Source organism: Oncorhynchus keta, chromosome 6, assembly GCF_023373465.1.
Source record: "Oncorhynchus keta strain PuntledgeMale-10-30-2019 chromosome 6, Oket_V2, whole genome shotgun sequence".
Classification (NCBI taxonomy): domain Eukaryota; kingdom Metazoa; phylum Chordata; class Actinopteri; order Salmoniformes; family Salmonidae; genus Oncorhynchus; species Oncorhynchus keta.
In genome coordinates this window covers 14,154,901-14,168,954 of record NC_068426.1, presented here as the reverse complement: position 1 = coordinate 14,168,954, position 14,054 = coordinate 14,154,901, and the positions used below count along the sequence as shown (strand labels likewise).

The 14,054-nt window shown below is 49.1% G+C and overlaps 1 protein-coding gene across 1 annotated transcript; it reads right to left on the bottom strand.

The window, feature by feature from the left end:
* Positions 1–10,463: 10,463 nt before the first annotated feature.
* On the bottom strand, positions 10,464–13,971 carry LOC127930716 (antho-RFamide neuropeptides type 1-like). The gene has a single exon (XM_052520811.1). The coding sequence runs from the start codon at positions 11,503–11,505 to the stop codon at positions 10,861–10,863; it is 645 nt and encodes a 214-aa protein (XP_052376771.1). The 5' UTR covers positions 11,506–13,971; the 3' UTR covers positions 10,464–10,860.
* Between the last annotated feature and the right edge of the window lie 83 nt (positions 13,972–14,054).

The following is a 14,054-nucleotide window of genomic DNA, read 5'->3' as shown; positions in this document are numbered from 1 at the left end:
AGACAGACACCCCAACACTACCAGACAGACACCCCAACACTATCAGACAGACACCCCAACACTACCAGACAGACACCCCAACACTATCAGACAGACACCCCAACACTACCAGACAGACACCCCAACACTACCAGACAGACACCCCAACACTACCAGACAGACACCCCAACACTACCAGACAGACACCCCAACACTATCAGACAGATACCCCAACACTGCCAGAGAGACACCCCAACATTACCAGACAGACACCCCAACACTATCAGACAGACACCCCAACACTATCAGACAGACACCCCAACACGACCAGACAGATGGTTGGTATATCCCTTAGTTGCCCTGGATGGTTGGAGCTGTCTGGCTGGTGTTGGTGAGCAAGAATAGGCAAGGAGAGGCAGGAAGCAGAATATCCAGTGCATGGTTTTTACTTCATGTCTCTCGAAACAAGTGCTAGTATTTACAAAATGTACAAATAATCCAACAAGATACTGGACAAGGCTCAAGGTAAATTATTGAACTGTTAAAAACTATTCAAATTAATATTAAGACTGAAGATCAGCCTGACTAGTCCCTAGGACTCACAACAAATGTAATTACCCCTTAAAGGGACAGGCGGTCATTTTAAATCTCAACCTACCATAAACCTAAATGCCTAAGCATTTATACCCTCCATCCACTGGCAGAGAGCAGATGACCGGAAACAGGAAATAGTATTACAATTGAAAGCACTTTGTCAAATCAAAGGCAAAACAAGAGGATCTCCACTATGAGAGAGTGTTGAAATACGTCAGGTTTATTTGATCGAATAGAAGTTTCGCAATGTTTAGGCTGTTACAAATGTACTGATATAAGTGGATGCACGTGGCATTCCGGCAACTTTGAGAAGAAATACTTAGTTGTGCCTGTTGTTCACAAGTTTATCTGCCCTCTCATTGTCTAGAATGGTCCCACCTGATCTCGCATGCCTTCAATCATTGAAGACATGTATGTCCATTGTTAGAGCGGTCACTCGGCTATCTTGTCAAAATAATGGATCATCTTTGGTCAAACTAAGGAATCTGTAATTATTACAACATTCCGATTTTAAACTGGTTTACTGTAATTTGCATACAAATTTGATATTAATAAGGCACATGACAGTTCATATGTTCTTGAAGGCATTTCTGCCAAAATACACCTTTTTATATCAAAACTATTTTTTCCCTTTCACACAGCTCTCCTGTGAAGTCTTGACTTGCGACATACGCCTTGTTTCCTGAATCGGGTCACATTTGAAAATGACTTCATTATCGTATGTCTAAACTGAAAGACACATCTTGGAGAATCTGTGTGTGTGTGTGTATTGTGCATGCGTGTTTGTACAGTATGTATCATTGTGTGCTCAGTGTAGTCTGAATGGCTAATGGACTCTGTGTGTAGGCGTGTGTGTCAGAAGAGGAAGGTGGGAGGAGCATGTACAGCTCTAGAGGAGATCTGCATGGAGGAACGGGCAAAAATACCAGCAACAGTGTGTGAAAACCTTGTGAAGACTTACAGAAAACGTTTGACCTCTGTCATTGCCAACAAAGGGTATATAACAAAGTATTGAGAGAAACTTTTGTTATTAACCAAATACTTATTTTCCACCATAATTTGCAAATAATTCATGAAAAATCCTACTATGTCATTTTGTCTGACATAGTTGAAGTGTACCTATGATTAAAATTACAGGCCTCTCTCATCTTTTTAAGTGGGAGAACTTGCACAATTGGTGGCTGACTAAATACTTTTTTGCCCCACTGTATGTGTACATGTGTGTGTACCGTACATGTGTGTGCATGTGTGATCTGGTTGTGTGTGGTCTTTGTTCCCAGGATACAGATAAATGTCTTCCTGCTGTGTCCTCTTCCATAAAGAGGATAGAATGGCCTGCACTGGCGTGGCCGGGCTCTCTCTCTGTCGCCTGGGGATGGACCACAGTTACACAAACCCTCTGAGGGCCTCACATATTTCACTGTTCCCTGTCAGTCAATCTCACTGTAACCTGAGCCAGCATTGGTGAGGACTGAAATCAGCACAACCCTGACCTGAGCGCCATGCTCTGGACTGACGTGCCTAATGAACTTGATTGGCAATCTACACTCGCTCTCACTCACTCTAACAACCTAACACGCAGCCATCACTGGCAGAGCTCATCTCCTAGCAACATGGACACTCTCTCTTACTCCACCTCTTCCCCCTCCCCCCTGTAACTGTGACCATCCCAGAAAGCTATACCGACCACCCCACAGGCAATAACAGCCATCATGTGCTTGCAACATCTACGGTATCCTGGCAACCACAATGATTGGAGTGGTCACAGCTCACAGAGGCCATGTTGGCTGAGCCAGCCAATTGACGCAGCCGCAGGTGTTGCTGGTGCTGATGGTGCCCCCTAGAGACACTACACCCTCCAACACTGTCTGGGAAACCACCCATATATCTTGAGCTGCTTGTTTTCCTGTCACATGGGCTCCTAGACAGTGTGTAGTAGAGTCCCATCCCTGTTCCACATTAGACCCTCAGCATGGCAACACTAGCCCCAATGCCTGTCTCCTAGCAACGATGATCGCGTCCCCTGGCTGCGTCCCCTGCCCCAGGAGGAATCTGGTGGTCTGTACACTACCGCTCACATGGTGCAGTTCTTGGAGGGCAAGTCAAACCCTCACCCCCTGTCACCCCCCTCTCTCTCCGTTACTCTTTCTCTCTGCTACTCTCTCTCCCCCTCTCCCTCACGCTGGTCTACTCCAACTGGCTCCCACGCCAGGATTTGGAAGGACTCTCTCACACAGTCCTCTGCATGAAAATAACAAGGCCAAAACAATGTCCCTCCCTGCCTCACAGAGCCTCACAGAGCCTCAGAGGGCCTCACAGAGCCTCACAGAGCCTCACAGAGCCTCACAGAGCCTCAGAGGGCCTCACAGAGCCTCACAGAGCCTCACAGAGCCTTCTTCTGGTTGGACATGCAGTAACGATGATGCAGCGTCTCTCCAACACAGTTGGTCTCTCAGGATCACTGGATAATGACCCTCCCAGATGACTCTGCTGAGAATCACAATATCAGTTTAGTCTTCCAATTTTCAATCCTATATTAGATCACAATGAGGAAGAATATTATTTCACCCCGATTCAGGACTGTTTTGTCTTCCTTTTCATTTCTGCTGTGTTTTGTGCACATGCATTGTAAAGAGTGCCAGGATTGGTATCCTTCCAGGGGTACATTAAGGTCTGTGTTCATTATTTATAAGGTGATTTTGAGGGTTTGATAATGTAAAAAGAGAAAATGTGTTCCCTGACCATACCTGACCCTTTGTTGTTCTTATATTTGGGTGAAAAGGAGAGTGAAAAACAAAGCCAACCAGATAAACTCCAGCGAGCCCCCCTTCTAACAGGGGCTAGCTCATTAAAGCTGTCTCCACACCTCTCTCCATGCATGTGAGTCCCCCCCCACCACCAAATCGCTATTCCCAGAGAATTCCCTGGACTCTTGGCTGCTCCCCCCCTCTTCCCTCGGAGGGCCCAGCTTTCCCACTAGGCAGAAGGGCTGCCTGCGTTGGCGAGCCGCTCAAGCCCACCTTCCGCACATCTGAGAACCTCTGTGAAATCCTAATCCCCAGAGCGGGGTGAAGCGCAGGCCCAGCTTGCCTGACCTCTCCGGTTGCCATGGATACAGCGCACTATAAATAAAACCATTTTTTTTTTCCTCTAGCAGTTTGGCAGGGCTGTATGGCCTGCTTGCTGGTGGGGCTTATTTTCTCTCTCCCTCCCTCTCCACCTCTCTCTGTCTACTCTCTCCCCCCTTCTCTCCTCTTGATCATGAGGTGTCCATCAGTTTCCCTTATTCTCCCTTTTACACTTGACTCTCCTCTTACACTTTTAGACCGAGACACTAACCGTGACACTACCAACTTTTTGACACAACATTCTAAAAATCATGGTAACCTAAAACACGGAGTGAGAGAAAAAGTGAGGGGGGAGAGAGAATATGGACCTTGTGAGAGGGGAGTTGTTTTGTGTGGAGGCCCTTTATAAAAAAAATGTTTTAAAAGGACGCCTATTTTCTTCAAAGTGGCGGCAGAGAGGCGTTGTCAGAAGAGGGAGGCTGCGTGCTTGTGCACTGAATCAGGACTGTGCTGGAGATTTTTGTCTGGCGAGGCGAATCTCGGGAGGCTAGAAAATAATTTGGTCACGGCTGTGGGAGGTTGCTGGGGGCAGGCGGGCAGGGTGGGGGGGTGAGGTTGGTGGAGGGACGGCTGGGAGGAGGCGGGGTTTAGACCGTCTCACTGCGGTGAGAACACGCTTGACACTTCATTCCTTTCCAGTTAATGCGGAGCGGACTGCAGGATGTTAACCCTATCCCTGCCTGCCTGCCTCCCTTCCTGCCTGCCTCCCTGCCTCCCTGCCTGCCTCCCTGCCTGCTTCCCTGCCTGCCTCCCTGCCTGCCTGCCTCCCTGCCTGGCTGGCTGGCTGCCTGGTCACTAGCCTCGTGCTGTGCTAAGCACCTCAGCCAACCTGAAGACACCTTAACACCAGGGCTGGACATCACCATAATGAACCAGTGGCCAAATATAGGACACTGTATGTAAGAATGTGATTATTTTGTATTGTATTGTGTTTGTATCGTGTGTATGTGTGTATGTGTCATGTCCAGTTGGTGAATATCTGAGTCACTTTTTAAGACAACATTATGTTGCCTCGGTGCTGGGTTTCTGTCATTGTGATTTGACCATGACATAACTGGAGCCCCCTGTCTGAGAGATAAGGAGCAGTATGACACATCTCTCTGTCTGCCTCAGGTGAATTAGACAGAAAAACACCCTCACGAGGAGATGATGGTCACAGAGCTGGAGGCCAATCACATGGTCCCTCTGAGGTTCCTATCCACGTCATAGTATCAGTATATAGTCCTATCCAGCCCATAGATAGACTTTCATTAGCTTCTTAATTCTATTCTTTATTCTCCCAGGCATGTCTAAGGCCATGCGTTGGAGCCTATTCTGTAGGTAGAAACAACAGTACCAGTGTCATTGGATATACTGTATGTTGCGCCGTGAATGACTTTGGAGGACTTGTGCCTTTAGGCTGGCTTAAGAAAAGCTACAGTACAGTAGGACATCAGAGTTGCTGAATGTGAGACTCTATACAGGTGAATCCACCTACAGTAGTCTCCAACTGTACTCCGAGGTGTGAGATCCTGTGATTGTTTAGGTGCACATCTCCGCGTCTGTGCCAGTGTGTGCTGTGTGCTAGTGTGAGTGAGTGTGAAGACATGGTTAGCAGGGAGTTAACAAGTCAGGCAGGGCTGTGGCAGTCCTCCTGCCCCTCAGACAGATTAATCATGCAAGAGAGACATAGCAGGCCCCTGCTCGCTCTGCCTGGGGGTGAAGCCGTATCACATGGCCCCGGACCCCCACTCTTTCCTTGCTATGCTCCACTCCTCAGGGCTGGGGTGCTGGGAATGGGGCTGGTGGGGGTAGAGAGGGTGGTTGGGGGGGGGAGATGATATGTGTGGGGGGGTGATGGTGGGGGAGACGGGCTGGTAGAGGAAGAGGGGGTGGTGGATGGGCTGGTAGGGGAAGAGGGGGTGGTGCGTGGGCTGGTAGAGGAAGAGGGGGGTGGTGGATGGGTTGGTAGAGGAAGAGGGGGGTGGTGGATGGGTTGGTAGGGGAAGAAGGGGGTGGTGGAGGGCCTGGTAGGGGTAGGGTGGGGGGGTGGTGGAGGGGCTGGTAGGGGAAGAGGGGGTGGTGGAGGGGCTGGTAGGGGAAGAGGGGGTGGTGGATGGGTTGGTAGGGGAAGAGGGGGTGGTGGATGGGCTGGTAGGGGGGTGGTGGAAGAGGGGGGTGGTGGAGGGGCTGGTAGGGGAAGAGGGTGGGGTGGTGGGGTGGGGGGCTGGTAGGGGAAGAGTGGGGTGGTGGAGGGGCTGGTAGGGGAAGAGTGGGGTGGTGGAGGGGCTGGTAGGGGAAGAGGGGGGTGGTGGATGGGCTGGTAGGGGAAGAGGGGGGTGGTGGAGGGGCTGGTAGGGGAAGAGTGGGGTGGTGGAGGGGCTGGTAGGGGTAGAGGTCAGTGAAACGCCTCATAACGCAGTGCTTTTCTTCCTCGCCTTTTAATCTTTAACTTCTCATTCTGTGGGCATCAGGAGATAGAGGCAGAGGAGGAGGAAAACAGAGGCGTCCATCTCTGCAGTCAACAACAACAGTCACTTTTTTTTTATCTCTCATCGAGGGCCCTGATGGTGGGGGGTGGGATGAGAATTGTGTGTGTGGGGGCCTCCTGCACTCGCCTGGAAATTGCTCAGCGACGTCTCTGTGCGTCAGAGAACAGCCATTGTTGCGCTCACAGGGAGAGAGATCTAGTTAGGCACCGTCTCATAGTTGTGTCTCTCTGTGTGTGAGTGTCTGCATGCATGGCTGTGTCAGTATGTGTGTGTGTGTGTTTCGGTGTGAGTGTCTGTGTGCATGGCTGTGTCAGTATGTGTGTGTGTGTGTTTCAGTGTGAGTGTCTGTATGCATGGCTGTGTCAGTGTGTGTGTGTGTGTGTGTGTGTTTCAGTGTGAGTGTCTGCATGCATGGCTGTGTCAGTATGTGTGTGTGTGTGTTTCAGTGTGAGTGTCTGTATGCATGGCTGTGTCAGTATGTGTGTGTTTCAGTGTGAGTGTCTGTATGCATGGCTGTGTCAGTATGTGTGTGTGTGTTTCAGTGTGAGTGTCTGTATGCATGGCTGTGTCAGTATGTGTGTGTGTGTGTTTCAGTGTGAGTGTCTGCATGCATGGCTGTGTCAGTATGTGTGTGTGTGTGTGTTTCAGTGTGAGTGTCTGTATGCATGGCTGTGTCAGTATGTGTGTGTGTTTCAGTGTGAGTGTCTGTATGCATGGCTGTGTCAGTATGTGTGTGTGTGTGTGTGTGTTTCAGTGTGAGTGTCTGTATGCATGGCTGTGTCAGTATGTGTGTGTGTGTGTGTGTGTTTCAGTGTGAGTGTCTGTATGCATGGCTGTGTCAGTATGTGTGTGTGTGTGTGTGTTTCAGTGTGAGTGTCTGTATGCATGGCTGTGTCAGTATGTGTGTGTGTGTGTTTCAGTGTGAGTGTCTGTATGCATGGCTGTGTCAGTATGTGTGTGTGTGTGTTTCAGTGTGAGAGTCCGTGTGTGCACAAGCGTGTTTTGCTATGTGAATGTGTGTGCGTGGGATGTGTGAACATTCTCCACAAGGCTGATGTGTGGACTTCCAAAGAGTCTCATCCCCCTGACTGTGTCGAGATAAAACCTTGCGTGACATCACAAGGCCGTGCTGCCTCCTCATAAAAATTGACATCACTCCTCCTCATCCTCCCTAACAATAGAACTACCTCCACTCTGTCTGGATGAGTAATCAAACACGTGGGTCTGAAGAAGAAGGACCACACTGAGGTTACAGGCTCATTTACCACACTGAGGTTACAGGCTCATTTACCACACTGAGGTTACAGGCTCATTTACCACACTGAGGTTACAGGCTCATTTACCACACTGAGGTTACAGGCTCATTTACCACACTGAGGTTACAGGCTCATTTACCACACTGAGGTTACAGGCTCATTTACCACACTGAGGTTACAGGCTCATTTACCACACTGAGGTTACAGGCTCATTTACCACACTAAGGTTACAGGCTCATTTACCACACTAAGGTTACAGGCTCATTTACCACACTGAGGTTACAGGCTCATTTACCACACTGAGGTTACAGGCTCATTTACCACACTGAGGTTACAAGCTCATTTACCACACTGAGGTTACAGGCTCATTTACTACACTGAGGTTACAGGCTCATTTACCACACTGAGGTTACAGGCTCATTTACCACACTGAGGTTACAGGCTCATTTACCACACTGAGGTTACAGGCTCATTTACCACACTGAGGTTACAGGCTCATTTACCACACTGAGGTTACAAGCTCATTTACCACACTGAGGTTACAGGCTCATTTACCACACTGAGGTTACAAGCTCATTTACCACACTGAGGTTACAGGCTCATTTACTCTCCTCCTCTCTCTACGTGTCCCTCTCAGTTCGTGTCCCTCTCCTCTTCTCTGTCCGTGTCCCTCTCCTCCACTCTCTCCGTGTCCCTCTCCTCCACTCTGTCCGTGTCCCTCTCCTCCACTCTGTCCGTGTCCCTCTCCTCCACTCTGTCCGTGTCCCTCTCCTCCACTCTGTCCGTGTCCCTCTCCTCCACTTTGTCCGTGTCCCTCTCCACCACTCTCTCAGTGTCCCTCTCCTCCACTCTCTCAGTGTCCCTCTCCTCCTCTCTGTCCGTGTCCCTCTCCTCCTCTCTGTCCGTGTCCCTCTCCTCCACTCTGTCCGTGTCCCTCTCCTCCTCTCTGTCCGTGTCCCTCTCCTCCACTCTGTCCGTGTCCCTCTCCTCCACTCTGTCCGTGTCCCTCTCCTCCTCTCTGTCCGTGTCCCTCTCCTCCACTCTGTCCGTGTCCCTCTCCTCCACTCTGTCCGTGTCCCTCTCCTCCACTCTGTCCGTGTCCCTCTCCTCCACTCTGTCCGTGTCCCTCTCCTCCACTTTGTCCGTGTCCCTCTCCACCACTCTCTCAGTGTCCCTCTCCTCCACTCTCTCAGTGTCCCTCTCCTCCACTCTGTCCGTGTCCCTCTCCTCCACTCTCTCCGTGTCCCTCTCCTCCACTCTGTCCGTGTCCCTCTCCTCCACTCTGTCCGTGTCCCTCTCCTCCACTCTCTCCGTGTCCCTCTCCTCCACTCTGTCCGTGTCCCTCTCCTCCACTCTCTCCGTGTCCCTCTCCTCCACTCTGTCCGTGTCCCTCTCCTCCACTCTGTCCGTGTCCCTCTCCTCCACTCTGTCCGTGTCCCTCTCCTCCACTCTGTCCGTGTCCCTCTCCTCCACTCTGTCCGTGTCCCTCTCCTCCTCTCTGTCCGTGTCCCTCTCCTCCACTCTGTCCGTGTCCCTCTCCTCCACTCTGTCCGTGTCCCTCTCCTCCACTCTGTCCGTGTCCCTCTCCTCCACTCTGTCCGTGTCCCTTTCCTCCACTCTGTCCGTGTCCCTCTCCTCCTCTCTGTCCGTGTCCCTCTCCTCCACTCTGTCCGTGTCCCTCTCCTCCACTTTGTCCGTGTCCCTCTCCTCCACTCTGTCCGTGTCCCTCTCCTCCATTCTGTCCGTGGCCCTCTCCTCCTCTCTGTCCGTGTCCCTCTCCTCCTCTCTGTCCGTGTCCCTCTCCTCCTCTCTGTCCGTGTCCCTCTCCTCCTCTCTGTCCGTGTCCCTCTCCTCCTCTCTGTCCGTGTCCCTCTCCTCCTCTCTGTCCGTGTCCCTCTCCTCCTCTCTGTCCGTGTCCCTCTCCTCCACTCTGTCCGTGTCCCTCTCCTCCACTCTGTCCGTGTCCCTCTCCTCCACTCTGTCCGTGTCCCTCTCCTCCTCTCTGTCCTAAAGCTGCTCTCCTTCGCTCTGTCCTAAAGCTACTCTCCTCCTCTCTGTCCGTGTCCCTCTCCTCCTCTCTGTCCGTGTCCCTCTCCTCCACTCTGTCCGTGTCCCTCTCCTCCACTCTGTCCGTGTCCCTCTCCTCCTCTCTGTCCGTGTCCCTCTCCTCCTCTCTGTCCGTGTCCCTCTCCTCCACTCTGTCCGTGTCCCTCTCCTCCTCTCTGTCCGTGTCCCTCTCCTCTCCTCCACTCTGTCCGTGTCCCTCTCCTCCACTCTGTCTGTGTCCCTCTCCTCCACTCTGTCCGTGTCCCTCTCCTCCACTCTGTCTGTGTCCCTCTCCTCCACTCTGTCCGTGTTCCTCTCCTCCTCTCTGTCCTAAAGCTGCTCTCCTTCGCTCTGTCCTAAAGCTACTCTCCTCCTCTCTGTCCTAAAGCTACTCTCCTCCTCTCTGTCTGTGTCCCTCTCCTCCTCTCTGTCCGTGTCCCTCTCCTCTATGTCCATGTCCATATTCTCCTCTCTGCCCGTGTCCCTCTCCTCCTCTCTCTCCTAAAGCTACTCTCCTCCTCTCTGTCCTAAAGCTCCTATCCTACTCTCTGTCCTAAAGCTACTATCCTCCTCTCTGTCCTAAAGCTACTCTTTTCCTCTCTGGCGGGCACTGCGTCTCCTCAGAGGTATAATGCTTTGCTTTGACTGGCAAGCAGGGGGCAGCCAAGAGAGGTTAAATGAGGCAAGTGATGTTTTATATTAACTACCAAAATAGGGAGCTGTGAGGGAAAGCCTATAGGGAGTTTCTCCTCTTTTGGAATCTAAAAGGAACAAAAGTTTACTGGGTGGATATTTCCTATATATTTCTGTGCCACAATAAAATGGTGGTTATAAAGTCGACGAAGAGAGATAATTCTGTAGTACACACACACACACACACACACACACACACACACACACACACACACACACACACACACACACACACACACACACACACACACACACACAGACATTTTCTGAGAAAACATACATCACCAGCGCCTGGATGAGTCAAATGATTTTTATTGTTCTACTGTGATTGAGATCACACACAAAGTGCAGCACACACCTTGTAGGACAGCACTCATCACACAAGACACAGTCAAAAACAACAAAGAGTGCAACCAATCAGAAAACTGAGAGAATAATAACAAAGATCTGAGGATTATTATTTGGCATGGACCGTGTGGCTTGCCAGAGCTGAGGATTATTATTTGGCATGGACCGTGTGGCTTGCCAGAGCTGAGGATTATTATTTGGCATGGACCGTGTGGCTTGCCAGAGCTGAGGATTATTGTTTAGCATGGACCGTGTGGCTTGCCAGAGTTGAGGATTATTATTTGGCATGGACCGTGTGGCTTGCCAGAGTTGAGGATTATTGTTTAGCATGGACCGTGTGGCTTGTCAGAGCTGAGGATTATTATTTGGCATGGACCGTGTGGCTTGCCAGAACTGAGGAGTATTATTTGGTATGGACCGTGTGGCTTGCCAGAGCTGAGTATAATTTAGCATGGCCTGTTTGGCTTGCCAGAACTGAGGAGTATTATTTGGCATGGACCGTGTGGCTTGCCAGAGCTGAGTATTATTTAGCATGGCCCGTGTGGCTTGCCAGAACTGAGGAGTATTATTTGGCATGGACCGTGTGGCTTGCCAGAACTGAGGAGTATTATTTGGCATGGACCGTGTGGCTTGCCAGAGCTGAGTATTATTTAGCATGGCCCGTTTGGCTTGCCAGAACTGAGGAGTATTATTTGGCATGGACCGTGTGGCTTGCCAGAACTGAGGAGTATTATTTGGCATGGCCCGTGTGGCTTGCCAGAACTGAGGGGTATCATTTGGCATGGACCGTGTGGCTTGCCAGAACTGAGGAGTATTATTTGGCATGGACCGTGTGGCTTGCCAGAGCTGAGGAGTATTATTTGGCATGGACCGTGTGGCTTGCCAGTGTTTGGTCCACTGGGACACAGAGAGGAGGCATTTGACACAGTCATTGTTCCATCTCAGGTAGGTAAGTCGCACACCGTGCTGCTTTGGCCAGGTTAAAGTCATGGGAGAAGTGGCAGTAAGCGAGCGGTGAGTGCTGTTCCCAGGGATCAAGGAGGAACCACCTCACTGATCCTGTTCTACCGGTCTGTCCATACTGTAATCCACCCATCTCCTTGGTCATGACAGCTCTGTATGAACTATTTGGCCCTGTCAACATTAGCACAGTTTCTCTCTATATAGTAGCCAACACCTCATAATGACGAAACACATATTACTGCATGTACTATGTCATTCAAGTTTACATTTGTCATACCTTTTGGAGATCACAAGTACAGGTTATGACCTTGATAGCATTGTACAGGCTTTGTGAATGTATTGTATGATAAGTGTATCAATGAAGTAGGATTTGTAAATGATAATATTTCAAAAACAATATCAACAGGTGAATGAATACATGGTATGATATGGTCAATGATAGGGTTGTTCCATGAAATAAGGGATATTTTAAGGAATTGTGCACAAATAATTAACTTTAAAAGCCGGTTATATTAAATGAAGTGCCTTTTAATATAGACCACATGGACAATTCAATAAATCCAATGTGAATAAAGACTTGCTAAATTGCTCTCTGCATTCTGCATTCTGACGTCTCTCTGTGCACCCTCTAGCCACTGTGCTTCTACGCCGGCATTGCTTGCTTTGATTGATTGTAACTTCTAGACTTTAACCCACTTAACCAAGATGTATCCACATTTTCACCTTCCTTGTGAAGCCCTAGTTATTTTGTTGCTTTGATAAAGTCATTTCTGAAGATGATTATTTATTTCATGTGATTAGTTATTCATTTTAAAAGGTAAAGAAAACCTGGCCATTTTAAGGTCAAGTCTGTTACATGAACAGAAATCGCATTTTAATATGCTAAAACTATTCATTTAAAAAACAATTTTTTGAAGAAACATTGAACATCTAATAGTCATTGGCCATTTTCTGTTGTTTTGTGGTGGAGAACTGAGCAGGTCGAGCATCAACCCTGTTACCTATAGACAGACAGGCTATACATATTTAGTCCAAAACGTGATGTTATATATATTTCCACACTTAGAGGTTGGAATAATACTGTGAAACTGTGAAAAAGATGATAATGCCATTTTAGTGTAAGAAATGTTTGAAGAAAAAAAAAAGACCTGAAATGTCGGCCTGTTTTGGTGGAATGACGTTCTGGCCTGCCTGGTGACATCACCGGTAAATTTGTTAATAGACCAATAAGAAAGAGAGTTCCAAACCTCTCTGCAGCTAGGTTTACATTCTCCCCAGCCTACTCAGACCACTCCCAGACAGTCCTGCAGCAAAATTCTTGCTTGAGAAATTGTTCTTTGCTAAGAAGCTATTTTTGTTTTCTTGTTGACCATTTCAATTGAAAACTATCACATGAAGGTACTTCACTGTTACCCAGAAATGATTTGATATTGAGATTAAAAACAGCTGCATTGGACGGTAACAAAAATATAAAATTGTGAAGCTTGCATTCAATTGCCCGTCCCTGTTGCACACAAAAAGCTTCCATTCCCTCTGTCACGAGGGGAGTTATGGCTGATTTAAGATGAAGTCGTCAATCCTGTTACTTTATTCAGCACTTAATAGGCCTTACTATAGTCATTTTCTTTTACCTCTTGAGACGGGAAAACATGTTTTTTATTAAGTTGAACATTGACGGAATGTTAAAATGAGGTGAAATAAAACTCAGTTACACTACTCAAAAGGCATCTAATTAGTGGAACCACCCAAATACCTTTGTGAATATAAAAAGGCAAAAGCAGGATACAAAGGAAGATGCTGTTTACGATCAACGCTATTGGTTCGCCTTTCCCACAGAGAGAATTTACAGTACTGTACAATTTAAAATAAAACATGGTAAACATTTTTAAAAAGTAAACAAAAGTAAACATTTTAAAATCTCTATACCATTGCATTGCTTTTGGAGTAATAGCAATCGAGTCAAACGTTTGGTTGTGTTCCTGAGAGACTCATGTGGCCTGCATGCCTGTCCCCAGTGGCTGAGGCCCCAGGCTGGATGTCCAGCAATGTCCAGTGGGGCCTGGGTGGGGATGGAATGGGGGACAGGGCGGTGGGCCTGGTTATCTGGTCCTGTCCTGTGGATTACCTGAGTGAGGGGCTGGCAACGAGACGCAGGTGGCTGGGTTTGGTGGGGATGGAGGGCTTGTTGCCGCGGGGGAGAGGGGTCTGTGTGGAGGGGGTGGGGCATGTCACACTGAAGGTCTTCATGAGCTGAGCCACCCGGCCACGCCCTGTACAGGTGTCCCCACCCCCATCAGACACCACATCCTCAGACATGGTCCTGCGAGAGGCTGCCATCACACGGATATCTGGGAGAGGTAGACAGAGACAGAAAGAGAGAGGAAGAAAAAATAAAAAATAAAGAAAGAAAGAGAGAGATTGACAGAAAGAAAGAGACAGAAAGAAAGAGAGAAAGAGACACAGACAGACAGACAGACAGACAGACAGACAGACAGACAGACAGACAGACAGACAGACAGACAGACAGACAGGGGGGAGACAGACAGGGGGACAGGGGGAGACAGGGGGACAGACAG